Source organism: Lynx rufus, unplaced genomic scaffold (assembly GCF_022079265.1).
Source record: "Lynx rufus isolate CCGP_SWC_20201006 ecotype Redwood Valley unplaced genomic scaffold, mLynRuf1.p SCAF_32, whole genome shotgun sequence".
NCBI classification, from domain to species: domain Eukaryota; kingdom Metazoa; phylum Chordata; class Mammalia; order Carnivora; family Felidae; genus Lynx; species Lynx rufus.
Window position 1 is genome coordinate 4,725,151 of NW_025814848.1, and position 27,806 is coordinate 4,752,956.

General features: G+C 56.0%; 1 protein-coding gene across 2 annotated transcripts in view; it reads left to right on the top strand.

Moving 5' to 3' along the window:
• SMOC2 (SPARC related modular calcium binding 2) overlaps positions 1 to 27,806 on the top strand; it is a 166,797-nt gene that overhangs the window by 24,419 nt on the left and 114,572 nt on the right. For both annotated transcript variants that reach the window (XM_047093162.1, XM_047093163.1), the window contains exon 2: positions 24,368 to 24,539. In XM_047093162.1, coding sequence (XP_046949118.1) covers positions 24,368 to 24,539 — 172 coding nt within the window. The remainder of the gene's footprint in view (positions 1 to 24,367; positions 24,540 to 27,806) is intronic.

Sequence of the window (27,806 nt, forward strand, 5' to 3'; positions counted from 1 at the left end):
AGATTCCTGATCTGCAGTCTCACTGGAAAGGCTTTCTCATCCCTTCGAGAAAGTTGAATGGAAATTTCCAGGCCGTTCAAGGAAATCGTGCCTGTGTCTTTTTCCTGGTCTCGGGGCTGGAGGGCTATGCTAGACAGTAACGTTCTCTAAGCTCGACGTGCTCGCGGAAGATACGTACATGACTTGGGGATGTCCGTTTCTTCAAAGCTGGCCCGAGTGAGCACGCGCTAGGCTTGCGATAAGAGCTGCTCACAGAGTGAGCGGGGGCTGGTACCCACCGGCCACCCGGCCACCCGCCGTGTGGAGGCGACGTGGGCCTGCGCCCACGCTGAGTGCCCCGAATCGGGGTCTGTGGGCTGGAGCCGGGACACCCTTCACGTGGGGTCTTCTGGGGACCCTCGCGACTTGACAGAAACAAGGCTCTCGCCCTTCCCTTTGTACGACACCTTTTCCTTTTCGTGAAGACCCGCCGGCGAAGCCACTTTGCCACACGGGTGGTTTGTTGTTTTAAAAACCCAGTTTCTAAACTTGGCCCCCGTGATGCTGCTTTGTTCTGTGTTGAACAAGTATCACCAAAGTTTTGAGAAATGTTTCTATTCCAGGATCCCACAAAGTGTCTCTCTGACATTTTATTTTTCAATGAAGTCATACTGGATGCATCTAAGGCCGCAAATCCCAAGACACTGAAGATTAGCAAGAAATCTGGATTCTCTCCACGGCCGTCTGGGGCACTTCCAGAATAATTTTTACCAAAACATAAAAAAGGGCAAGAAATAGCAAATGTGAGGTTCTAAGAGCTCCTTATATGTGCACCTTGTTGTCTCCGTTTGGTTTTATGGAAGCGCTGACGTGTCTGTGCAAATAATTTGTTAAAGGGCTCCCTCCAGGAGCGCAAAGGCACCGACGTGAGTGGTGGCCGGGGTGGCCGCGGCCGCCGTGGCCTCCGGGCGTGGCTGCTGCAGGCAACCGCCTCTCACACGGACTTCCGTGAAACTTTCCGCTTTGTCTTGACAGCAGACTGCTGTGGCCTGTGGCGCCTCGATCTGCCGGTGACGGTATGATAAGGCTTCTGCCGAATGAGATCTTAGACGTGATCCGCCACGCGAACGGCTGGAAACGCAGGCCCTTCCCCTCCAAGGCGTGAATGGGGCCACGCTGCAGAGAGAGGCTGGTTTCTCGGGAACAAGATCATGTTTTGCGTGTGTTTCACGTTTTAAGCTAACACCGGAGGGCAGACCGGGGAATCGCCACCTCTTACTGGAAAGGACCGGACGGGAACGCGTGTGCCCAGAGAGCCGTCTGGTCCCGGCCCCCTCCGCCCCTGCTGCGGGCCCCCACGCTGTCCTCTCTCTGCTTCGCGGGTCACCAAGGGCGAGCTGCTGACTTCGGGCACGGGCCGAGTCTGTGCCGGCTGTTGCCCCGGGACCGCGACTCCCCCGTGCTCTCGCGGACGCGAGTTTGGTGTGTGAGGTCTCAGGTCTGGTCCCCACGCCCCGGGGTGACTGACGCTCGGGTGCCACCCCGGCCCTGACGGGGGAGGGTGGAGGGACCCAGGTCGCGGCGGCCCCCCTGGGAGGGTGGACCGGGCCCCTGGTGACCGGGGGGGGGGGGGGGCTGGGGGACGTGTGAGCTGCCGCTGGCTGGCGCCCGGGGGCCTCCCTTGCTGTAGCCGCCGCCCGTGTTTGTGCCCATCCACGGGTCCGCGCGCCCTCACTGCCGCCTTTTCTCCCTCCTCTCCAGGTGTGCGTGAGCGTGTGTCCAGGTGTGGGTGTGAGCGCATGTGTAAGGGAGTCTCTCTACACCCTGCGACCAGCACACACACCGCGTGGGGCCGGGTGCTGGGTCACGGGCACGTCCCCTCGTGCGCCGGTGGTGCGCCGGCCGACCGGCCCCTTCCTCCCACGACATTAGCACCTCCCAGTGTCGGGAAGGCTGGCGCTGGGAGGAAGGCGGCCCCAGCCCCTCCTTCACACGTGGGTCGCGGGGGGACGGCCGCCTCCCGAGTGTCACAAGGGGAGGGCGCGGCTCACCACCCCGCTGGACCCCAGTCGTGCGCGAGGCTGAGGCTCTGGGGCGACTTCAGCGAGCCCACGGCTTCCTCGTTCTGAGGTTTCCCCGGGGCCCCGTGGCCACTGCCCCCTCCCGGTGTTTGTCCCAGCGCCGACGGGTCCTGTTCAGCCTCATGCCCGGGCCCCCGTCCCGCGCTGAGCCCTCTCCGCCCTGTCTGGCGCTTGGCCCTGGCCCCTGTGCCCTCTGCACACCCTACCCCGTCTCGTGTTTAGGCCACAACGTCCAAGTCTTCAAACGGCACCTGCCGTCTGATGATTTCCAGGCTTGTCCACGTAGCCCAACTCCGGATACGCGTCCAACCTCCTCTTTGACAGCTCCGCGGCCAAGACCGCTGTTCACAGCTGCACGGGCTGCACACTGGACGAGTCCGGGGCCTGTCGCTGACCTACGCAGTGCAGCACAGCAGCGAGTTCAGGGTTGCGGCTTAGAAGGTGGCGGCTGTCGTGACTGCTGTCGTTCAACTTAGAAAACCTGGAGCAGGGGCGCCTGGGTGGCGCAGTCGGTTAAGCGTCCGACTTCAGCCAGGTCACGATCTCGCGGTCCGTGAGTTCGAGCCCCGCGTCGGGCTCTGGGCTGATGGCTCAGAGCCTGGAGCCTGTTTCCGATTCTGTGTCTCCCTCTCTCTCTGCCCCTCCCCCGTTCATGCTCTGTCTCTCTCTGTCCCAAAAAAATAAATAAAAACTGTTGAAAAAAAAAATTTTAATAAAAAAAAATAAAAAAAAAAATAAAAAAAAAAAATAAAAAAAGAAAAAAGAAAACCTGGAGCAGAGGACCGAGTTAGCCGTGAGCATCCCCTCAACCTCCCGAGCCCTGGACACCTGCCACCGCTGGGACGTGGCCGCGCGCAGAGCGGTTCACACGCTGTGGCCTCACGGCTGGGACGTGCTACTCCTTCTTCGTTCCCCTTGCAGATGGCACCGCGCTGCTAACTGCACGGAAAGCCAGCATCTTGGCCCAGGACTCAAGGTTCAGACACGCCGGTAAGCAGAGAAAAGGAAGAACGTGAGCCCGATGCGGCCGTAATTTCAGATCAGACCGCGTTGTACGGAGGGGCCGCTCACGGTGCGGACTTAGGTCGGATCACGTCCCGTTTCAGAGACCCGTGGAGACCGGAGACGTTGGGGTCGGAAAGGCTGAGGTCCCCGCGTGGCTCTGCCCCGGGGGACGTCGGACTAGACAGCTTCTCACGTCCTTGGTCTCCTCGTGCGAAGAGCCCCCGTGGCCTCTCTGGTTCTGGAGACGTCGCACGCGGAGGGCAGCTGGCATCCTGTGCAAACATCACATTTTAGTGCCTTCTTCCTCTTCCCCGTGGGAGCCGATTGAGCTCGCCCGTGTACTTGTTTGTGAGACGTTCGTGGCTGTGCACGTGCTGCACGCAGCAATACCCGATGAATACCACATCCCACATCCCGCTCCGCTCCCTGGTGCACGGGGGGGAGCGAGTCAGATGTGCACGCGGAGCTCGGTTCCATAAAAACCCGTGGAAGCCTTGGGAGGCGAGGCGTTGAGGTCCCGCCTGGGAAGGCGGGGTGCGTCCTGGGGGTGACGGACGGGAGGCCAAGGTTAGCGTGGGGATGTGGGGGCCCAGCATCCCAGCTGGTGGGGGGGTGGGTGCCCTAGACCCGGTAGGACAGGCAGGAGGGCAGGAGGAGGAGGTGTTTGGGACCAGGCTTTGGGGGTCTCGGGTGTGACGGCCAGTGTCTGTGGTGTGATGCCGGATGCCAGGCTTCTCGCGCGTTCCGTGTCCCTTGACCCCTCAGCGGAGCGGCGGGAGTTCACGGACGCAGAGGAGCTCGCCTGCGTAACGGGAGAGAAGGGGGGCTTTAACCCACATGCTTGCGTTTGTTCTCGGCCGTCCCAAGCTGTAGAGGGCAGCTGCAGAAACACGGAAGAGTCGGCTGTGTGTCAGATTTGGGGGGGTCCATCCGGATCTGGTGGTGACAGGGCTGACACCAGTGTGTCTTTGGCACGTTTTACCGTGCGTGGTTAAGGACGCGTTTGCTGAGATGGTGACTCGAAACGTATTCGAGGGGCGCACGACGTGAGCCTGCCCTGTTTCACCGGGCGTTTGGGGTGTTTGTTCTTTGCTGTTGCTTTTAGTAACTCACACTTTTTTCCTACTTTGCTATCGACACACGTCCACTGGGTGATGGGCAGGCACGTGCTTACCTATTTGCCATAGGTTCGAGGTGTTTTATGAGTTAAAAATAAAGTGTATAAAGAATGGTGTTTTAAAAGAGAGGAGCCCAGATCCACTGTGGGTATTTGGAAAAGAGAGCATGTCGATCTCCTGTGTTATCATTACCCAGAGACTAAACACGGATAGAACTTTGCAGGGCTGACGTGTTGCGGTCTTGTCTAGTGTGCGTGTGTGGGGTGCGTATAAAATTGGGATCCATTCTTCACCTGCAGTTTAAATATTCTCGTTTCAAACTATTTTCTACGCCTTTATGTGATTGTAATGGATTACCATATTTTTGATGCACGCACTTAGAGCCGTTTGTGTATCCGGGCCTCTCTTGTTGGGTATTTGAGTCTTTCAGGTTTATTTGGCTCTTTGAAAGAATACTGCAGCGAGCAAAACTTGCATGAACGTGTGCCTTTCTGATTTTTTCCTCACATATATTGCGGTATGGAATTGCTGTGATCAACGTTTTGAAAGCTTCTAATACACGTTACAGAATTAGTCACGGTTTCCGTGTCTGTGAAGCATTTGGCACCGTTGGCTCTGCTTGGAACAAGTCACCGCTTAAAGCTCAGAATCAGCAAATCTGCTTTCCTTGGTTTTTGATCTGAAAATCTATGTTTATTGTAGACTTCTGTGTGCCGTGCCGCTGAGGACTTCACACCTTAAAAAAAATTTTTTTTAATGTGTTATTTCGTTTTGAGACAGAGACAGAGCATGAGCAGGGGAGGGGCAGAAAGAGAGGGAGACACAGAATCTGAAGCAGGCTCCGGGCTCTGAGCTGTCCGCACAGAGCCCGACGCGGGGCTCGAACTCACGCACCACGAGATCGTGACCTGAGGGGCGGTCGGGCGCTTAACCGACTGAGCCCCCCAGGCGCCCCAAAAGGACCTCACACCTTTAACCAAGGTTGAACCGAGTCTAGTTATTTCTGGGTCTTAGTTCAGGTCAGTGAGCTTTAGAAGCTCGGCCCCTGCAGTTCGTTTCCACGCACTTTTCCAATCCGGGGTCACTTCGGAGCAGGGGGGCTCAGACCTCGTCAGGGCAGTCTTTCCTGTGGACACCCCAGGCCACTCAAGGACCAGACTGGGAATTGCACAGATCGACACCCAGATCCATACGTGAGGCCACTGACCACACGCCCGCTCAGTCCTGGCCTCGTACCTCGGACCCCGATCACCCCTGTGCACCTGTTCGATCTGCACGTGCAGATGTGTAGTTTGGGCCCGTCGTGGGTGCTTTGTCATGTGCTGCATATTTAGATGGGCTTCCAATCATTTCTTTCTCGTTTATAAGTGTTTTTATAACTTGTTTCCTCCACCAAGAGAGTTGACAAGTACAGTTGGAAGTTTTGGACACATAACTGAGCGCTTTCTCGTTCTTTTGCGGACGTCTCCGGGCCTGGTCAGCAAAGAGGTGAGGGAGCAAAGCACACGTGGTGAACAGAAGTTATAGCTCTTTGCCGCGTGCCTTGCTGTCTGCTGCGGGGATGGCGGCCTGGTGGAAGAGAGTGCGTGTGTGCACGCAAGGGAGGGTGGGGAATGTTCTAGACATGATGTCCTAAAAGCGCTCTTCCCGGGGGGCACCCGGGTGGCTCAGTCGTTTGAGGGTCTGACTCTTGATATCAGCTCAGGTCATGATCCTAGGGATTGAGCCTCATGTCTGGCTCTGTGCTCAGCACGGCGCCTGCTTGGGATTCTATCTCTTTCTCTGTCCCTCTGCCCCACTCGTGTGTGTACTTTCTTTCTCTAAAAAAGGAGAAGGACCCAGTAATTCATTTTGCTTTTAATTCCCTTGCCTTCGGGGATGTGTCGAGTAAGAGATTGCTACGGCCGAGGTCAGAGAGGTCTTTTCCTGCTTTCTCCTCTAGGGTTTTGATGGTTTCCTGTCTCACATTCAGGTCCTTTATCCATTTTGAGTTTATTTTTGTGAATGGTGTGAGAAAGTGGTCTAGTTTCAACCTTCTGCATGTTGCTGTCCAGTTCTCCCAGCACCATTTGTTAAAGAGACTGTCTTTTTTTCCATTGGATGTTCTTTCCTGCTTTGTCAAAGATGAGTTGGCCATACGTTTGTGGGTCTAGTTCTGGGGTTTCTATTCTAGTCCATTGGTCTATGTGTCTGTTTTTGTGCCAATACCATGCTGTCTTGATGATGACAGCTTTGTAGTAGAGGCTAAAGTCTGGGATTGTGATGCCTCCTGCTTTGGTCTTCTTCAAAATTACTTTGGCTATTCGGGGCCTTTTGTGGTTCCATATGAATTTCAGGATTGCTTGTTCTAGTTTCGAGAAGAACGCTGGTGCAATTTTGATTGGGATTGCATTGAATGTGTAGATAGCTTTGGGTAGTATTGACATTTTGACAATATTTATTCTTCCAATCCATGAGCAGGGAATGTCTTTCCATTTCTTTATGTCTTCTTCAATTACCTTCATAAGCTTTCTATAGTTTTCAGCATACAGATCTTTTACATCTTTGGTTAGGTTTATTCCTAGGTATTTTATGCTTCTTGGTGCAATTGTGAATGGGATCAGTTGGAGAGTGTGATGCTAAGTAAATAAGCCATACAGAGAAAGACAGGTACCATATGTTTTCACTCTTATGTGGATCCTAAGAAACTTAACAGAAACCCATGGGGGAGGGGAAAGAAAAAAAAAAGAGGCTAGAGTGGGAGAGAGCCAAAGCACAAGAGACTCTTAAAAACTGAGAACAAACTGAGGGTTGATGGGGGGTGGGAGGGAGGGAAGGATGGGTGATGGGTAGTGAGGAGGGCACCTTTTGGGATGAGCACTGGGTGTTGTATGGAAACCAATTTGACAATAAATTTCATATGTTGAAAAAAAAAAAGGAGAAGGAGAAGAAAAGGGAAGGGAAGGGAGGAAAGAAAGTGCCTTCCCCGAATACGCTTGCTGTTTTGAGATGAGACAAAAGGCCTCTGAGCAGAAGTAGCACGGCCACCTCACCCCCTCCCGCAGCCCGTGCTCCGCAGACTTGTCCCACGCCTCTTGGCCCAGCTTCTCCGCGAGAAAGACCTCTCCCCCGACCCCACCGCTCTCATTTCTCCCCCAGCACGAGGGACATTCGTCATTCTTCATTCTGTGGATGTACGGCAGCCACGCTCTCCCTGGCCTCCAGTGAGGCAAAGTGGGGCCGTGTCACCTGTGTGCCTTAGACCTGCCGTGTGCCTGTTGCTGGACGTTAGGAGGGATGCGTCGAGTCTTAAGCTACCTCTCCTGGACTTGGAGACCTTCCGTCCAGTGGGGAGAAAAGGCATCAAGGCACGGAATGAGCAGAGAACGGTCTGGAGCATCTCTACGTCCTGTGTGCGTCGCACCGTGACCGTCGAAGGAATTCGGATAAAGACAGGGTGACTGTGGTTGGGCTGCTCTGCCATGGCATTGGTTGGGGGGAGGCGGAGGGTTAGTGGAGCCGTCAAAGCTGTGTGACTTCTGCCCGTGCGGAAGGTCAGCGTGGATAGGTAGCTTCATGAGGCAGGCAGGAGAGTGGCCTGAAGGTAGGTGTTTCTAGAACGGGATGGAGATGATATGCTGGAGTCCAGTGTCCGTGTGTGCGGTGTGGCCACAGGCTGACGAGAACGGGGTTCGTCTGGGGCGACAGTCCGGCTGTCCCTCGAGCACCACGAGCCGTCTGCGGGACAGAGAGTAGCCGTGGGGGGTCGGCTCGCCCTCTGTCTGAGCTCGGAGAGAGAGCTGGGGCTCCAGGGCCCGACGACGTCTGGTTTTGAACCGCTCGGGTTTACGGAGGATGGTCCCACCGTTGACCAGCAGGTAAAGATCCTGTGCTTCATTTATATTAGTGAGAACTGGAAGACCGTCATGCATAGTTGATCATTTACATCAAAATGCATTTATAAGCTACATTTATGAGGCGTCTCTGCTCCACAGAGTAAAGGGAATCAAGAGGCGGAGAACGTTAGCAGGTTCTGTGTGTCAGTAATACCATTCGGGAGTTTTCCTACAGGTTCCTCTGACTCTCGGTCAAATCCGGAGGCACCGCACGTAAGAGATGAATTCTGTGACGTTCTGAGTAGTGCCGAGCCACGGAACGTCTCGGAATGAAGGCAAGACTCAGGACGGTGCTCCCCTCCTCAGTGGATCGTGCTGGGCCGTGAAGTCTCTGTCTTCCCCGAGTCCCGCTGTGTGTTCCCTTGTCTCGGCGGAGCCCTGGGGCCAGCCCAGTGTTCACCAGAGGGACGCGAGTAAGGGAATGGCTTGCGTGACCAAAGTGGCTGAAAAATGTAACGGCGCATCAGGAAAATAAAGTCGACAGCTAGTCGGCTCTGAAAGCCACGCTTCACCCTTTGCCTGCGACCCTCGCGTCCCCTCCTCTGTTCCTGCGTGTCCCTTGTCACTTGCGAAGACAGGGAGCCCAGGTGGCGAGCAGGGCCGCGGGGGCTGGAGGTCTGGGCTGGAGCGGCCTTGGTCTGAAAGAGTATCAGTCTTGGAGTCGCCCCTGTGGCCTCCTGCCCCAGAGCCACGACTACACGTCCAAACCCGTGGTGAGTCACCGGTGAATCGGTGACAGTGCTTGGGCCCACCCGTGAAAACCTGGCTCCCTGTTTGGTTTGCTCAGATTCTGTTGTGGCTGACAAGAAAAATAGCCCAGGTTCCAGCTCTCTGCCGGCCAGTCCACGTCGTGACTTTTCGTGGCAGAGTAGAAGTCCAGGGCAGGACCTGTGCCTCCGCGGAGCTGCCTTTCCCGGGAGGGGGGGGGTCGTGACACCAGCCCGTGGGGGGCAGCTGGCACATGGTGCACTTCCTAGCACATCACCCCCCCCCCCCCCGCCCCAGTAGACTTCTGACGTAGCAGTGTCCGGGCCAGGGCATGGCAGGACTCGGGGACAAGCGGTCGGCCGAAAGAGGTCTCGGATTTTGAAACCTTGTGAGACCTGAGAAATCGCCTGATGCCCCAGTTTTATAAATGATGAAGTCCGCCGGGAGTCAGGATAGACCCATCCCAGGGGCAAGTCAGGTGTAGCGAGGGCAGGTGGGTACACACGGGTGACGAGCTGCCGGCTTGTCAAGGGAGGCAGCCGGGGGTGGGCACACGCTTCTCACAGGGCATGTCCCCCCTGCTCAGTGCCCTTTGCCTCGGCCACACACTCACAGCAGCCAGGGCCGAGGGGCTCTGGGGTTTGCATTCCCCTCTCACGCTGGGGTGGGACGTGGAGGGGAGCCTCCCGCACCTGCCTGAGTGTGTTCATGTATCACTCGAAGAGGGCAGGGAACATTCCTTCCTCGTGAAGGGTGACCCCGCGTAACTCTGGGTGGGTCACGCCTGAGACGGGAAATATTTCTGGATCATCTTGTAGAATCCAAAGCGGGTCAGGCCAGGTCACTGCAACTATTTCTCATATCAGGCCTTCCCTATCGTGTATTTGAGCTGCGCGGTGTTCTTGATCTGGGTCCACGTGACGCCGGATGAACTAGACTAATGAAGAAGCCAGAGATCAACAACGCTGAACGGAAAATGGACTTTATCTTATTAAAATCACAGCGTAACTTGTGTATGTGAAGTAATGGATTAACGGATGCTAAGGTAGTCTCCCAAGCACACGGAGACCGGCATGAGAGTCAAGGGCAAGAAGGATGGGTCTTTCGGCACCGGCGTTTGGGGTCAGGGAGCCCTGAAATCCTCCGGCGTGACTCCCACCGAGTCAGGCCGAGCTCGTGCGTGTTCGAAGATCAAAAATGTCATGACTTGTGATAAAGTGTTCAATGAAAACTTAAAGCAAGGCATTGATTGGATGCTCGAGTTACAATACGTGCGCACGTGGGCTGCAGGGACGTTTCAGTCTTACCAGACACGGATGCAGAAAAGCCGTTTGAGTGTACGGAATTGTGGTTTTACTTTGCTATTTTCCAAGAGCAACTGTCCTGTTGGCCGTATTAGAAATACTGAAGCCAGGTGGGACCTCACCGCGGAAGATTATAAACCCGGGGAGAGCGCTCTGCGCCCGGTGGCGTGTGTCTTTCCTGGAGCAAATCTGGACGCTGCTAAGTAATCAGCGGTACCTTCCGTGACGGCCGGAGCACCAGGCACATATCCCTCAGCCCTTCTTCAGTGAACCGCTGTCCTCACTCGAGAAGCGAGTGTCCTAGTGTATGAAATCCCTTTGATTAACTAATCTCTTTGTATTTTAGTTCCTTCTGGTGTTGAATTGGCTTCTGGAGTTACGGATGAATTTACTTAAACACAATAACGTTTTCTTTTGCTCGCGCATGAAACACCGCAGGTTGTGTTTGGAGGGAACATTCCTCGTGGAGGCAAAAATAAGGCCCCTTCCATCTCAAGCGGAAATGCCCCCCGTCATTAGAGATGCGGGTTTCAGCTTGCCCTTCCCGCGAGAACGCTCGGGGCCCCGACGCTGTCCCCCTTCAGTCAGAACGCGCACAGGCGCGGAGTCCGCTGGGTTCACGGACTCTCATCTCTTCCCACGCTGGCGTCCCTTCCAGCTCCCCTTACGTGTAGATCCAGAACTCTCCAGAGGCCGGAAGGCAGGGCCGCCCGGGCCCAGCCGGTGTCTGCACTCACACCCCCTTCACGGCTCCCGGCTGATCAGATCTGATTAGTCGGACGCCGGCCAGGTCCGTCCTCAGGGTTGAAATCAGTGACCGTCCAGCACTGGAGGGGCCATGCCGGCATCCACTGCCCCACGAGATTAACTGAAAATGATTATGGAGCGAGGTCGGTTTAGCTAAACGGGCTTCTCTGTTGGTTCTGGGAGGACAGCGGCCGCGGCTCAGCGACACGGAGACACCACGTGCAGACGGCGGGGTGAGGGGCTCCCCCGCGGAGCAGCGTCTCCAGGCCGCCGACCGCACCGCGAGGGGCGTCTCTTGTGTCCCCGTGTGCCGCCGGGCCTTGCTATGGTCCAGCAGGACCACCCAGGGGAGAATGCGCCTGGGACATCGTCCTGAGCCGTTCGTACGTTGTTGGGAAGGTAGTTCCAAGGAGACATCACAAGTTGGAACAAAGACGATGTGAATGGAGTATTTAGATGCTCAGAAGTGATCTCGGGGAGGGACACGCGCTGAAACACTGATCCTTGCTGGCGGGGATTTGTTGAAAACCCAGTTCCCATTACTTTGTGTCAGATACTGCGTAGCTTTGCACAGTGGTGGTGACGGTTGGTGTTTTATGAATGGTCTGCACCTCCGGGTGACAGGTTTCCAGGACCAAAGGAAAACTTCAGAAAATGACCAAGTATAAAGATATCTTCAGAACGGACACTGCCCTTTAATCGGATCATAACTTAAAATTACATTCGTTTGAGATCTTGATATCGAAGTTCTAGGTATATTACCCCTTGGTTACTTAAAATCAGTGTTAGACAAGCAAGTTGCTAACGTGGGGATGAGAGTATGTAAATCCTGGTTTTCTTTCCCCAGTGAGGTGACAGGTAAGAACACCTATCTGATTGGACCCGTGTTCTAGTCTTGAAGTGCCTTTGTTGCTGCTGCTGTCCTCACTGGGTTTGCCGACCGGGGTTGTGTGACAAGAGCTCCTCACGGAATCACCCTTCCGAAAATGCAGCCGGACCCCGTGCAGCGGCCACGTCTGTGGGTTTTGTGCGTCAACAACCGCGGACCAGTAACTGTGGCGTGTTACGAGTGTGGATCCATTCTAATGCTATCGGAGCAGCCCTAAATTGAAGTTGTGTCTCTGTTTCCGTTATAAATCTCACTGTCTGCTCGGTCTGACACGACTCCAGGCATGTTGGTCCGAATCTTGGCGAGTCTGTTAAATAGTCCTACCAGATGCCGTTCAGAGTGGCTTTCCCCCTGGGACGTTCCCAGTGGGTGTATTTTTGGTGTGATGGCAGAATGCAGCGTCTGGGGCCAGGAGGCTGACCCGTGGGGCGGGCACCGTGGCAATCCCGGTTCCACCCTCATTAGGAGACCTTCAGGGACACGAGTCTTCTCTTCCTCCCTCCCCTACTTTTCCGAATTTTAATATTTTTCTTCAACGTTTGTTTATTTTTGGGACAGAGAGAGACAGAGCATGAACGGGGGAGGGGCAGAGAGAGAGGGAGACACAGAATCGGAAACAGGCTCCAGGCTCTGAGCCATCAGCCCAGAGCCCGACGCGGGGCTCGAACTCACGGAGTGTGAGATCGTGACCTGGCTGAAGTCGGACGCTTAACCGACTGCGCCACCCAGGCGCCCCCTACTTTTCCGAATTTAACACCTAGCATTTCTCTGGACTTGCAGTGAAATGCTTTACTACGGAGAAGGAACCTGTCAAAATCTTTTTGAATAAATGAACCCACGCTAGAAATATTTCCTGGACACATCGTCACGGCCAAGAAGATGGGAGAAACTTGATGAGGATGTTGGAACTTAGCAGTGCCTCTGACTTAGGGTGGAACTGATTTTCTGGGGCCGGGAGCCCCAGGACGCGGAGCAGACGTAATCTGAGGGTGTCTGTCTCCTTATGCTGCTGTTCTGTGCTGCTTTCTCCCAAAGCCGGTGCAGCCGCAGGCCGGAGCAGTCCAGTCCCCGAGCCAGGCCACCAAGGGTACAGCCGCTGATCGGCCCCGACCCCCCGGGGCCTGTCTGGGAGCCGGAGGTCCCTTGGCCTTGCCAATTCGGGGCATTGGTTCCTGGCCCCTAATCAGCCAGGTGTGTCCAAGGATGTGTAGAGCCCGTGTGGATGTGGACTTGCCTCCCGGCAGGAATTTCAGTCTCTAAGTGAGCCACGGAATTAGGGACTCTGTACACCGGGGACACCCCCACCCCTCCCCCGCTCTCGAGACTGTGCATGTCTGGGAGCACCCCCACCCCCGCCCTCGGGACTCTGCATGTCCAGGGAGCACCCCCACCCCCCCACTGTCAGGACTCTGCACTTTTGGGGAGCACTCCCACCCCCTACCCTCAGGACTCTGCATGTCTGGGGAGCACCTCCACCGCCCATCTTCGGGACTCTGCACATCTGGGGAGCACTCCCACCCCCGTCCTTGGGACTCTGCATATCCCCCAGCCCTTGGGACTCTGTACGTCCAGGGAACACCCCCACCCCCTCCCTCAGGACTCTGCACGTTCGGGAAGCACCCCCACCCCTCCCCCACCCTTGGGACTCTGCACATCTGGGGAGCACCCCCACCCCCCACCCTCGGGACTCTGCACGTTCGGGAAGCACTCCCACCCCTCCCCCACCCTTGGGACTCTGCACATCTGGGGAGCACTCCCACCCCCATCCTTGGGACTCTGCATATCCTCCAGCCCTTGGGACTCTGTACGTCCAGGGAACACCCCCACCCCCACCCTCGGGACTCTGCACGTCCGGGAAGCACCCCCACCCCCCACCCTCGGGACTCTGCACATCCAGGGAGCACCCCCACCCCTCCCCCACCCTCGGGACTCTGCACGTCCGGGGAGCACCCCCACCCTCGGGACTCGGCACGTCCGGGGAGCACCCCCACCCCTCCCCCACCCTCGGGACTCTGCACGTCCGGGAAGCACCCCCACCCCCCACCCTCGGGACTCTGCACATCCAGGGAGCACCCCCACCCCTCCCCCACCCTCGGGACTCTGCACGTCCGGGAAGCACCCCCACCCCCCACCCTCGGGACTCTGCACATCCAGGGAGCACCCCCACCCCTCCCCCACCCTCGGGACTCTGCACGTCCGGGGAGCACCCCACCCCTCCCCCACCCTCGGGACTCTGCACGTCCGGGGAACACCCCCACCCCCTCCCTCAGGACTCTGCACGTTCGGGAAGCACCCCCACCCCTCCCCCACCCTTGGGACTCTGCACGTCCGGGGAGCATCCCCACCCCCACCCTCGGGACTCTGCACATCCAGGGAGCACCCCCACCCCTCCCCCACCCTCGGGACTCTGCACGTCCAGGGAGCACCCCCACCCCCCACCCTCGGGACTCTGCACGTCCGGGGAGCACCCCCACCCCTCCCCCACCCTCGGGACTCTGCACGTCCGGGGAGCACCCCCACCCCTCCCCCACCCTCGGGACTCTGCACGTCCGGGGAACACCCCCACCCCCTCCCTCAGGACTCTGCACGTCCGGGGAGCACCCCCACCCCTCCCCCACCCTCGGGACTCTGCACGTCCGGGGAGCACCCCCACCCCTGCCTTTGGGACTCTGCACATCCGGGGAGCACCCGACCCCCACCCTGGGACTCCACATCCGGGAGCTCAACCCATGGTGGTGGGTTTTATTCGTGACCTTGCCTGTCTGGCACTGTCTGACGTTAACCCAGGGCCACGGCGGCTGATCCCAGCCAACACTGCGGGGCTGGCTTCCAGAGTTCTGACATTTTCCTCCTTGGAGAAACCCGAGGTTTTCTTTGTGTCTCTTCGGGACATTTAATCTCTGTAAAAAGTGGACGACGTGCGTGTTGCTTCGAGCGCCTCGTGGGGAAGATGACTGGTCGGCAGTGACCACGGGGACTTCTGGGTGTGCGTCCTGAGTGTCCCCACGCTCACCCAGGCAACGTGAGGCCCCCAGCCCCCCGGGGCAGAGTTTCCTCTCATCCCGGCGGGCCCCCGGCCGCCCCTCGCCTCGCTCGCTGCTCCTGAGCTCGAGCTTAGCCCTGAAACGCCCTCGCGTCCTGCGGAAACGACTGTGGTCCCCTGCAGACACCTCCCCCTTCCCTTTCCTCTTCCCTTCTCCTCCCCCGCCCCTCCCCCTCCCTTCCCCTTCCCTTGTAGTTAAGGCATTTCTCTCTGCTCTGTAATTAAAGGTGTTAATCTCAACATAATTTTTTCCAAAAGAAGATTCTTTTCTCGGCATTCTGGATTTGCGTCATTACCAATAGAGCCACGAACTGATTCTCGTTTGTGTTTTTGCGACTGTTCTAAAAACTGGGCTTTAGGGAGCAAGGGGAGGGACGAATTCTGCTTTACCCCTCGCTTCTGGATGGCACTGTGGGGAAGCTGTCCTCAGCGATGGAAACGCCCTGTCCCCTGCCTTCAGCTCCACACACAGGTGCTCTGGGGGACTCAAAGCGGCTGTGCAAGGGAGCCCCTGGATTTCAAATCCCGTCTAATTTTGGTTCATCTCCATATAAATGGCTGCCCGTGGCTCACGGTTTCTGGCCTGGGCTGTGCCGCTCCAGAGGGCCGCGGGCTGCGTGATCCAAAGGTTCTGGGCCAATTGCAGGTTCGTGCCTCCCGGCTTTCCAGATCTGCTGAAACACGGTTTGCCTGCGGGATGTAGGAAGCCCGCAGGCGAGGACAGGGAGCCGATTCTCCTGCGTTCGCCCCTCCGGGAGCGGGATGCCGACGCCCCGGGCCGAGGTGTCGGGTGATGGACTCCAGAAGCAGCCGCAGCTGGCGAGTGTGGGGCTTCCAGAACCGTTCCCACCTATCTCAGAGATTGTACTGGTGCATTTCAGCGACGATGATAGTTTTTGATGGTGGCATAACTGCTTTGCAGGTTTCAGATGCTGCATTTCAAACGACTGCGAAGAGAATTCCCGTGGAAGGATCCCATGCCTTGGCTATCTCATAACATAAACCAAGACTGTTAAAAAATGTGAGGAATCTGTTCTAATGTGTAAACCAAGGTGAGAGGGGAAAAGCCATCTCCCTCTTCTGATGATGTCCGACATGAGCCAGCGCCCGTCAGGCCAGAGGATGAAAACCCAGGAGGGAGGCGGACGGAAGGGCCACTCTGTCACCGACCCTCCAGCCCCTCCTCCACGCTGCCTTCTGAGGTTTCTTCCAGAAAACTGGTCCGTGTGTGGGGTGGATACCGTAGCCCCGGGGTCAGTGCCTGGAGAGAGACGACCGAGCCCCGGAGCCTGCGGGTCAAGGACCCTGCTGTGTGTGCTCATGGTGTGACCTCTTCTGGGACCCTCTGTCTCTTCATCGGTCACATGAAGATCTGAGCGTGGTGTCCTCTGAGAGCCTTGGTCTCTTCATCGGTGCTCCCGAGGGCTTTCCCCCTGACCTCCAGGCCCTGGCAGTGTTCCTTCTGAAGGGGACGCCTCTGCACTTGCCCCTTGGGCATGTGAGCAAAGGGCATTTGGCTCTTTGCGCCACGGGGAAGGGCTCTGGCTTTTTTGCACCGGTTTCTTTCACCTGGGGGTGTGGGAGTCGTGTTGGTGGAGACGAGTACGGGAGAGACGAAGGTGTCCTTGTCCACTCTTTTCCTCCACAGAGTGCTCCCCGCTTGCCGCTTGTGCCCCGGGAGTACACGCTGCCTCCGTGGCGGGCGGATCAGGACTTTTGCCTTCCGGGACCCGAGCAGGCCGCCACGGGAGCGCTCGACGCCACGGGAGCGCTCGACGTCCGGCTCACTCACGTGGCACGTCCTTGTTAGAACCTGCTTTGTGCGCGGGCTGTCCGGAGAGCCCCGCGGGAACCAGGCCCATGACCTTGTTAGCAGCTGAGCGTCCCTGCTGGCCGAGTCCGTGTGGGGCGCACGTCTCGTCCCAGAACGGGCGAGATGGCGAGCGCGGGGCAAATGGAGGGCTCGCTGCAGCGGGGACCGTAGGCGGTATTTCGGACACCGCGTGGGTCTCGCTGGAGTTCGGGAACCGGACCCTGCTCGGTCTTCATCCGGAGATCGGGGGTCCCTGCCCCTAAGGCGAGGTGCTCACCCTCCGCGCTTGAAGAACGCAAACGCGGGAAGCGTGTGCGAGGCTTCCTGGCTCGTCCCGTCCCGCACAGCTGCCCGGGCGGGCTTCCTGGGGCCGCGTGGGCAGGTTGTGTCCCGCGGGCCCGCTCTTCCTGTCCCCCGTCCCCCTCTGGCCGCGTCTGCAGCGGGAGCGGGTTTGCTGCGGGGCGCGTGGTCCCCGCGGAGGTCTGGCTGGGGAACGAGTGATCTGGTGTCTCAGCTTTGGGATGCGCTCCCCCTGCCTTGCAGGCTACTTGGCGTCCTCTAACATGCACTTTAGTGTAATTTGCTCTGAATGCTTTGAAATGAGCAGAAGCCTGGAGAAAGGAACTGGCCGAACGCCTCGGAAAATGTCGTTTTGTCAACGGAGTGGATTCGATAGCCCTAGGGAAGCGGGGGCCCGAAGCACCACAGCCGCGGCCCGTGGCCCCGGTTAGCTGCCTCCCAAAACGCTGGGGCTCCTGGGGGCTCCGGATCGTCCGGAGCCCGTCTCCGAACACCGAGGCTTGGCCGTCAGGGTTGCACGGCAGCACCGTGGACACCCGCCCGCCGGCTTCCCACCACCTGGCCGGGGAGCGCCGCCGAGAAGCAGGGTCGGGGCCCCGCACACGGGCGATTCCCGGCACCGCCCCGGGCCTGCAAAGCAGGGTCTCGCTGCTGGGGCGGAGGCCAGGCATCCGCTCGGTCGGCCAGCTGCCCAGCTGGCCGCGGTGCCGCCGAACTGCGGGGACCCCGGCGTGCAGACGGCCAAGGTCAGGACACCGGCTCTGACATGGGCCCCGTCCGATGCCCAGGTTGATATTTTTTCTTTTTTTGAGCTCCAGGAACACATATTTTATGTACGTATGTATTTGTTTTTATTGTATTGTATTTTATTTTTTACTTATTTTATTTTATTTCATGTTAGTTAACATGTACCGGGGTGTTGGCTTCAGGGGTGAAATTCAGTGATTCATCACTCACATACAACACCCAGTGTTCATCCCAACGAGTGCCCCCCTCCCACCACCCACTCTCCCCTGCCCCTCACCCACCTCCCCTCCGTCAACCCTCAGTTTGTTCTCCGTAGTTAAGAGTCTCTTGTGGTTTGCCTCCCTCTCTGTTTTTATCTTAGTTTATTTTTCCTTCCCTCCCCCTGTGTTCATCTGTTGTGTTTTCTGAATTCCACCTAGGAGTGGAATCGTAGGATACTTGTCTTTCTCCGGCTGGCTTATTTCACTTAGCACAATACCCTCTAGTTCCATCCACGTAGTTGCAAATGGCTAGACTTCATTCTTTTTCATCGCTGAGTAGTATTCCATCGCGTGTGTTCCATCCACGTAGTTGCAAATGGCTAGACTTCATTCTTTTTCATCGCTGAGTAGTATTCCATCGTGCGCGTGTGTGTGTGTGTGTGTGTGTGTGTGTGTGTGTATACACACACACCACATCTTCTTTATCCATTCATCCATCGATGGACACTTGGGCTCTTTCTGTAGTTTGACTGTTGTTGATAGCGCTGCCCTTTTATGTTTACACACTTCTCACTTAAACTATTTTAACCTCTCACTGGGAATTGCTCTCCAGGTAGAATACTTGTTTTGGTGCCACTACAGGGCAGATCTGACGTCTAGGCTTCTCTGTGCCTCAGTCCGGAGATGTAGGAAGTGCCCACGAGATAAGGAGTGTGCCTCAGAGGGTGGCAGAGAGACCGTGAAGGTGTCAGGGTGGAACCCAGCCCTGCTCGTTCTGATGCAGTCACAGCAGACAGTGCCCAGTGTGAGTCTCCCCTCCTGAAGTTCGAGTGTCTGTCTGTGGCCTTGGCTCTCCATCATCCCTGCGCCCTTACGTCAGTTTGCTCGAATACCTTCTCTTTCCTCTGCAGTGTGTCCTAGTAATTCCGTAATGGGTTTCCCAGAGGTATATCAATACAAGCATTTATTGAGCACCAACTGTAGACCAACTGTGTGGCTGGGTTGCCAAGGCCGCACAGACGAACATACATCGTCTTTACCCCGTCCCAGGGGCTCTGAGCCATTGATCGGATGTCCACTGTCAGGGTTTCCTATGTCCCAGCCTTGGCCTGTTTCACAAGGCGGGAGCCCAAGAAAAACATGTAAATCGTTGCGTATTCATTTCGCATGGTCCTCGATGCTTCCTGGGATTCTGGATAAAGAACTGGGACTTGGTTGTAGCTTAAACTAATGAAGATTGAGCCCAAAGTCCAATGGACCTTCTGTAAACACTTTGAAGTGATCCAGATATGGTGAGACCGTTTGGTGAGAGGGTGTGATGTCTAAGACTGGGAGTTCGGCTGCATGGAATCTTTATGGGGTATTTGCAGAATCCAAATCTGCCGTGGGCAGACAAGTCAAATCCGGTACTTGGAAATAATGACAGATGTTGACTAAGGTGATTTTTTTGTTGTTCCCAAAGTCTCGCATTAAGGTTACACCATCTGCACGATATTTTTTTAAGAAGAATTTTATAATAACCACGTTCTCATGGAATCTCACACAAACATAAACCTGGAACAACGAATAACCCAAGAGACTTCTTGACTTACCTCCGAGAAGTGCTAAAAAGAAGCAAAAATACATGAATGTTGCAATTGCTTTTGATGTGGAAGCAGGCGAGGAAAACAAAGAAAACGGAGGTGTTTGGGGAAAGGGAAGAGATTTGCAGAGCAAACAGTCAGCACAACACGTGGCCGCCCTGAGTCGGGGGCTGGAGCCTAAGTCTCACCGTACGGCAGGTGGGGTCCATGAAGGGGCTGGAAGAGCTCCAGGAGACGACAGGTCTGGGGACCAAAGCCAGCACAGAGTCTCTAAAGACACAGAGAAAGTCTTCTGTCAGGGCGCCTGGGCGGCTCAGTCCGTTGAGTGTCTGACTCTTGATTTTGGTTCAGGTCATGATCCCAGGGTCGTGCGATCAAGCCTTGGGTTGGGTTCTGCACTGAGCGTGGAGCCTGCTTGGGATTCTCTGTCTCGATCTCTCTCTCTCTCTCTCTCTCTCCCCCCCTCCCTCCCTTCCTCCCTTCCCCCTCTGCCCCTACCCCTCTCGTATTCTGTCTCTCCCCACCATCCCCCCAAATCTATGTTCACTCAAACAGTGAAGGCAGCGTGGTAAAAAACAAGAAAGATACGGTTTCTAGGCCTCCTGATTCCATCACAGTGTGTTTCCACATCACTCCCAGCCATAAGAAGCGTCTAGAACCTGCGTGCCCCAGCGTCTCAGCGAGGCCGTGGGGACTGCGTTTCCCCTGGCTGCTTTCAAGTCCTGAGAGGTCTGTGGTGGTCCCACACAGGGTGGAGAGTTTTCCTGGGGTTTGCTGCTCACACACGTGGCCTCAGCCTCTGTATCACCCCATCCCACATCTGTCACCCCATCTTGGGTCCTCCTGTCACAGCACCCCTCTGCGTTGACCCTGAGAGAAGGACTGACCCTTCATTTTCTTCCTGACTCTTCCTTCAGAAACCTGCTACTTTCTCTTGACCTGGTGATCACGGGTGGCCCTGGATGGTGTGGTGATTACGGGTGGTCCCAGAGGACCTAGTGATCATGTGTGGTCCCAGATGACACGGTGACTGTCTGTGGTCCCGGGCTTGCTGCCCTCTAAATTGTAAATTCTACAGGGGCAGCCCCTCCATTGAGCCCCACCTTCCTGGAGATGAGAGGAGGTAGGCAGCAGTGACTGAATAATTATTAGGTAAGTTCACTTAAAGCTGCATCTGAATTGGCTTATATTACTTCTAGGGAACGAATGAATGAACGAATGAACGAACGGGTGAGTGAACGCAACGGCAGCGTCTCCGGGAGAAACACCTACAGCGGGCTGTGCTTCCCCTCCCCCTTGAGCGCAAGTCGTAGACTTTATGAGATCTCCACGTCGGCATCGTGGGTTTCCGTTCTCTCATTTGCTGACGGCAGGGAAGGCTCAGGGCTGAAAACGGAGACGTTGCTCCTTAGGACGGGCTTGCGTTTGTGACCTCTCACACCTGTCCTTCAGTTGCTCTCAGAATTACTTCCTCTGACGCGCCAGCCAGCGGTGTGCAGGCATCCCCACCCCCTGACCGTGCTTCTGTCCCGCCCAATCCCCAGGGTCAACCTCGTCTGCAGAGGAAGCAAACACACTTAGGAGCTAAACTCACTGCCTAGTGGCCTCCGGGTTAGAAAGTTGATGCTTTTGCGAATCTTACAGCTGGAGACCTACGTGTTTCTTGAAGTTATGCCATAGCGTAAACAGTAGAAAGAAGTCTTGAATCAATCTCACGGTGGGAGGATCCATCCATATGCAGACTTAAGGGATGCTTTAACCCATTCCTTTAATGGTTGGATCTTGTTCTAACTTTCCCTCCGGCTTACACCCTTGCTTTAATCAAAATATACACCGCGTTTTTGACCCATTTGCATCTGACTTGTCTGGCGTCCATGCAGGATCTCTCCCTCGGTGTCTGGACAGACACGGCGCGGGCACCCCCTGCCGCTGTCCTTGCCGTCGGGCACACGGCACTGCTTTGTAAAGATAAATGACAGGGGGACCCCTGCAACTCTGAGGTTTTCCTTAAAATAGTGTCGCTCAAGGTCCTATTGATTCCTTTCTAAACTTGGCAGATTACCTTTTATCTGAACTAGTTTGAAGACCCTCAACCAAGTTCTTTTAGTAGAGTGAGTTCTTGGGGTGCCTGGGTGGCTCAGAGGGTTGAGCACCCGACTCTCGGTGTTGGCTCAGGTCGTGATCTCGTGGGTCCTGGTCCTGAGACCTGGCCTCCTGTTGGGCTCTGCACTGACATCGCGGAGCCTGCTTGGTCGGGATTCTCTCTCCCTCTCTCCCTGCTCCGCCCCGCTCTCTCTCTCTTTCTCTAAATAAAGAGATGAACTGAAAAAAGTGAACAGTGAATTCTTTAAACTAGGACTGTTCTATTTCCCCTTAAGTGGCCTTGTTGAAGAACACAGCCCCGGTAAATGCACTGTCTCCTTGGGACATGATTGCTGTTAAAAATGGGAAGGGGGAGACACGTGCGTGAAGTGTGTGTTCTCTTATTTCTGACAGAGAATGGCTCCGTTGTTAGTTCTGCACCATTAAATTATCAAGAATTATGGTCAAATTCCAAATGCCCGAATACTAGGCTTTTTTTTATTGTGCCTGGGGGCGGGGCTGGTCCTGAGCTCTCACAGGCTCACCTGTGCTCCTTGTTTTCTACATCGTCTCTGTCTCTCTTTCTGTCTTGTGCCTGCCTCTCTCTCTCTCTCTCTGTCCCTCTCTGTCTCTCTATCTGTGTGTCTCTTTCTGTCTCTGTGTCTTTTCTCTGTCTCTGTCTTGTCTTTGTCTATGTCTCTCTCTGATTCTCTCTCTGTCTTGTCTCTGTCTTTCTGTCTTTTCTCTGTCTCTGTCTCTCTGTATCTCTGTCTTGTCTCTCTGTGTCTCTATCTTTGTCTCTTTGTCTCTGTCTCTGTCTCTCTGTCTCTCTCTCTCTCTCTCTGTCTAATCTGTGTCTCTCTGTCTCTCTGTCTCTGTCTTGTTTCTGTCTGTCTTGCCTCTGTCTCTCTCTGACTCTCTGTCTTGTCTCTGTCTCTGTCTTGTCTCTGTCTCTGTCTTGTCTCTGTGTCTCTGTCTCTCTGTGTTGTCTCTCTCTGTCTCTTTCTCTGTCTCTGTGTCTATCTCTGTCTGTCTTGTCTCTGTCTCTCTGTGTCTCTGTCTCTGTCTCTGTCTCTCTGACTTGTCTCTGTGTCTCTATCTTTGTCTCTGTCTCTCTCTCTCTGTCTCTCTCTGTCTTATCTGTGTCTCTCTGTCTCTGTCTTGTTTCTGTCTGTCTTGTCTCTGTCTCTCTGTCTCTCTGTCTCTGTCTCTGTGTCTATCTCTGTGTCTCTGTCTTGTCTCTGTGTCTCTCTCTTTGTCTCTTTGTCTCTGTCTCTCTGTCTTATCTGTGTCTGTCTCTGTGTCTGTCTTGTCTCTGTCTCTCTGTCTTGACTCTGTCTCTCTGTGTCTCTGTCTCTCTGTCTTGTCTCTGTCTCTCTGCCTCTCTGTGTCTCTCTGTATCTGTGTCTCTGTCTGTCTGTCTCTCCCACACGACACTGTCAGGGCCCAGCTGTGTGGTGTGAGAGGAGGTCTGTCTTTGCGGAAGGATGAGGCAGGGACAGAGCCCCGAGAAGCTGGGGGTGACATTTCCGGGGGGCCGTTCTCCCTCCGGGACAGCAGGCCGACGCGTCGGCACCTCCCAGGAGCTGGGTGGCCCCCGGGGGCGGGTGCGCCTCTGGGGGCCACAAAGTTAAAACACATTTTGGGCAAAGCAGAATGACCGGGCCCGGAAACTCTGTGGCCAGAATTCAGTCAGACGTTCTTCCGCGCTCGCTTCGCCCGGGTTTGAGCACAGGAGCACGATTTGCACACCCCCAGGAAAGCGGCGACGCCTTTCCGCTTGCTTTTCTCTTCCCGGTGAGGCTCCCTGGGCTTCTGGACCCATTCCCGCGTGTCCCCCATTGCGGACTCTGAAGGGGACAGGCCCTGAGCACGGCGCTCTCTGGCTCCACAGGTGTTTCCGGGACAGACGACACCACGTCCACCTGCTCACACGGACGCGGTGCCCGCGGGAGGCGGTGACGACCGCGGCTCTGCCCCCAGCGTTTTCCTTCAGCGCGGGGCTTGTGCTCACAAACCAGAGAAAACCCCACGCGGGGTGGGGGGATGCGCCAGTGGCCACGGGCGCCCGGAGGTGCCGTTTATGCCGTGGTACAAAGCCGCCCCACGCTGGACAGGCGTGAGGTGGGCCGCCTGCAGTGGGACCGTCCACGCAGGGCCGGCGTGGGGGCAGCCGGACCACTGGAGGGCACCGTGGGCTCCGTGATGCCGCGTCGGGGTGTCAGCAGAGGCCGACGCGGGATGGGGAACCCCTGCGAGCGCGGGCGCTGGGGGCCGCCGGGCCCTCTGCACTGGCTCCTTCGTGTGGTCCCAGGCTCGCAGCCCCTGTGGCCCCGGGCGGGCAGACCCCTGACTGCTGGGCGTGCCCCGTGTCCCGGGAGCGAGCAGCCCCCCCCCCCCCCCCAGGGCCCGGGCGTTTATTCAGAAAACCATAATCTGAGCAAGTACGCGGGAGGGGGTCGCTGGGACAGGGAGGTGGTGAGGCACCACCGCCTCCTGGCTCCTCCGGTGCCCTCCTTACGGTCCTAACTTCCAGGGTGACCATGAGACGTGGCGCACGCGGGAGGGAACTAGCGAGTGAATTTACAGATTAAAATCCCGGTCGCTTGGACGATGGAGGTGAAGCGGGTTTCCCGCACATCCCACTGCGGGATGGACCGTGTCATGCACCATTGAGTCCGGAGCTCCGGGATCCAGCCGCAGACGCTGGCTTGGAGACCGCGGGCCGTCGGCCTCCCTGCTGGCCCGTGGCTCAGAGTCCTCGGGCCCCCGCGACGTCTCTGACCGCCGTCGGTTGCGATCGGCGGTGGCCTCAGGCCAACGTCCGTCTCCCGCTGCTCTGCAGAAAGGCCTCTTTACATTTGTCTGGCTTCTTTTTCTTTCCTCCCCCAAGTTTTTGCGAGTGGATCAAGACAAGGACAAGGACTGCCAGCTGGCCTGTGCGGGTTCCTCACAGAAGCCACTGTGCGCGTCTGACGGCCGGACCTTCCTGTCCCGCTGCGAGTTCCAGCGCGCCAAGTGCAAGGACCCTCAGCTGGAGGTTGCTTACCGGGGCAACTGCAGAGGTGAGCCGTGTCTGATCGTTCGCTCAGAGGCCGGCCGATCGACCGCTAAGCGTAAGGCCGAGTAGTTTGTTCTCATCTTCGCTACGTTTTTACGCGTAAAAACTCAGGGATCCCAGGTTTGTGTCAGGAAGGAGGGAAATCTCGGGGACTCAAGGGCAGAGGCACCTTTTACCTTGTGTTCGTGCTCTTTTCTTAGGCTGTTTGGTGCCATCTCGACACACGCATGTCGGCGTTTCACAGAACACTTTCTGAGTGTTTTGTTCTCACCAAAGTTAATCCTGCTTCCATCGGCCCTGTCTTGTCCCCCCTTCCAGCCAGGGGGACGTCACACAGCACCTGTGGGGTCCATGGCGATTTCTTTCGTGTTGATTTTACACGTGAAATTTTCGATTATCCTGACTTAGGAAGCAGATTTAGATTTAACTAGCACGCTCCGAGCAAAACACTGAAATACTTCCTGTGTTAATGAAGGGTTTGACTCCGCAGAGTGTGCTGATGCTTTGAGCCCCAACAGAGTTGCATTCAGAAAGAGACAGGGCACAAGCAGGGGAGGGGCAGAGAGAGAGGGAGACACAGAATCCGAAGCGGGCTCCGGGCTCCGAGCTGTCAGCACAGAGCCCGACACAGGGCTCGAACCCACAGACTGTGAGATCATGACCTGAGCTGAAGTTGGACGCCCAACCGACTGAGCCACCCAGGCGTCCCTTTTTACTAGGAAAGACGGTGTCTGGACAGTTGTGCGGGGATTCAGATGATTTTCATTTTTCGAGATACGTCTCTGGAGGCAAGGGAAACGAAAGCAAAAATAAACTATTGGCACTTTATCAAAATAAAAGGCTTCTGCATGGCAAGGGAAACAATCAGCAAAACTAAAACGCAGCCTACGGAATGGGAGAAGATATTGGCAAGCGACATATCTGATAAAGGGTCAGCATCCGAAATCTATAAAGAACTTATGCAACTCAATACCCTAAGAACAAATAATCCAATTAAAAAATGGGCAGAAGGCACGAACGGACACTTCTCCAAAGAAGACATCCGGATGGCCAACCGGCACATGAAAAGATGCTCACCGTCGCTCATGATCAGGGAAATACAGCTCAAAGCCACACTGAGATACCACCTCACACCTGTCAGAATGGCTAACGTTGACAACTCAGGAACCGGTAGATATTGGGGTGTCGAGAAAGGGGAACCCTCGTGCGCTGCTGGGGGGAATGCAAACTGGTGGAGCCACCCTGGGAAACAGTATGGAGGTTCCTCAGAGGTTCCGGAACTACCCTAAGATCCAGCAGTCGCACTATTAGGTATTTACCCAGAGAATACAAGGACACCAGTTGGAAGGCATTCGGGCACCTTAATGTTTCTAGCGACATCATCTACAACAGCCGGATTATGGAAGCAGCCCAGATGTCCGTTGATAAGCGAATGGATGAAGCTAATGCGGCATGTAGGCAGTGGAATATTACTGAGCCATCAAAAAGAATGAAACCTTGCCATTTGCAGCGACATGGGTGCGGCCAGAGTGTATCATACTGAGCGAAATAAGCCAGGCAGAGAGAGACACACGCCATAGGGTTTGACTCGTATGTGGAATGCAAGAAAGAAAACAAATGAACAAAGGAAAAAGAAAGAGACGAGCCCAAAACGGACTCTGAACTACAGAGAACACAGTTGAGTCACCGGAGGGGAGGTAGTGGGGGGAGGGGGGGGAAGCAGGAAGTGGGTAAAGAGGACGTGGGTCGCGATGAGCACCGAGGGTATGTGTAACTGCAGAATCACTATATTGTGCACCTGAGATACAACACTGCATGTTTACTGTGCTGGAACGTAAAAGAGTGATTTGCAGCGGGCCTGGCCAGAAACGGCATGACCACGTCTCACGGAAAAGTGGCCTCAAAGAAAAGCACCCGCGTGAGGAGTTCTGTTCCTCTCTGTTCTGTGTCTAATTTCTGCACTCTCGTTCTGAACTCGTCAAACTGAGAAAAATTTGGACGCCTCGATTATAGTTTTACACGTCAGTTATCTGTGCTGAGAAAGGAGAGGCGATTTAAGAATAGATTCAAATATCAGGCGACTTGGTCTTCAGGGAAGCTTCTAGAGGCAGTCGCCTGTGCTGGCCTCACCCGCGGAAGCATGCTGTGGGGGCGGTGGTAAAGTTTGAGTCAATGCTGCTTTCTCGTGCCACGTTCCTGTAGAGGACCCCGATCAGCTGTTCCGCCGGGAGGCCACGGGGGAGCTGCCGGGGTTAGTCTCTGTCTTTGTGATCACCAGTGGGCACCTGGGGGGGTTAGTTAGACCAGGGCCCGGGCCCCTGTCCTCCCTGGGTGGAAACCTGACGCGAAGGCCCGTGAGTCCACACCTCCCGAGGTCGCTCTCCAGAGCCCTTGACTCGGGGCTCCGCTCTGCCCACCGTGGCGTCCGTGCTGGGCTGCTTTTGGACGCGTGTGTCCTTTTTGATAATGTCATCGTTCCCCTCTTTGTATTTGGCGAATATGAAGGTTATTGACAGCAACATTATTAGTCACACGTTTGTTTAAAATAACCGGGCGTCACGCACCCCTGATACGCGTGATGCATGATTTGGGAACAGCCCTCATCTTGTAGGGGACAGGAGCCTGTGCCGCGCTGGGGGCTGCCCTGGAAAGGGGCTTCCAGGCTGCGACGGGACCGTCCCTGCGGAAGCAGCCTTCCGCCTGGATCCCGGCTCACGGTGGCGATCGGCCCCCGTCCAGGGGATGGGCTCCTTCGTATAGACTGGCGAACTGTGCCATCGCTTACCAACGCCGTTCCCCTGCCCAGGGCTCCAACAGGGAGGGAACGGTTCACGGGGAGTGGGAAGAGGTAAAAGGGAGCCCCGGTGCGGATGGGGGCCAGAGACAGGAATCCTGCCGGACTGGGGAAGTCATGGTACCGCCTTCGTCCCTCTCAGGGCACGAGTACGACAGATTCGACAGCACAGCCGGGTCAGAAGCTCGCGTCTCCGAACGGGAAGGAGGGGGCACGAGACCGAAGGTCCCCTTGCACCGCTTCACGTGCTACAAACAACCGTCTGGGTTTTTCTCACATTGTCCCTGGGGTTGAAATAGTGCCAGTCTGGCAGATGGGCAACCACATATTCTGAGGACGTTGGGTGGGTGGCAGTCCCACTGGCCTGTTTGGAATGTACTGGTTTGAAAACAATTAAAATGTTTTAGTCCACGTTTCATTAAGCTGGATTAAAATATTTTATGCATTTGATGTCATGATCTAAGTGTTGCCCTTGAA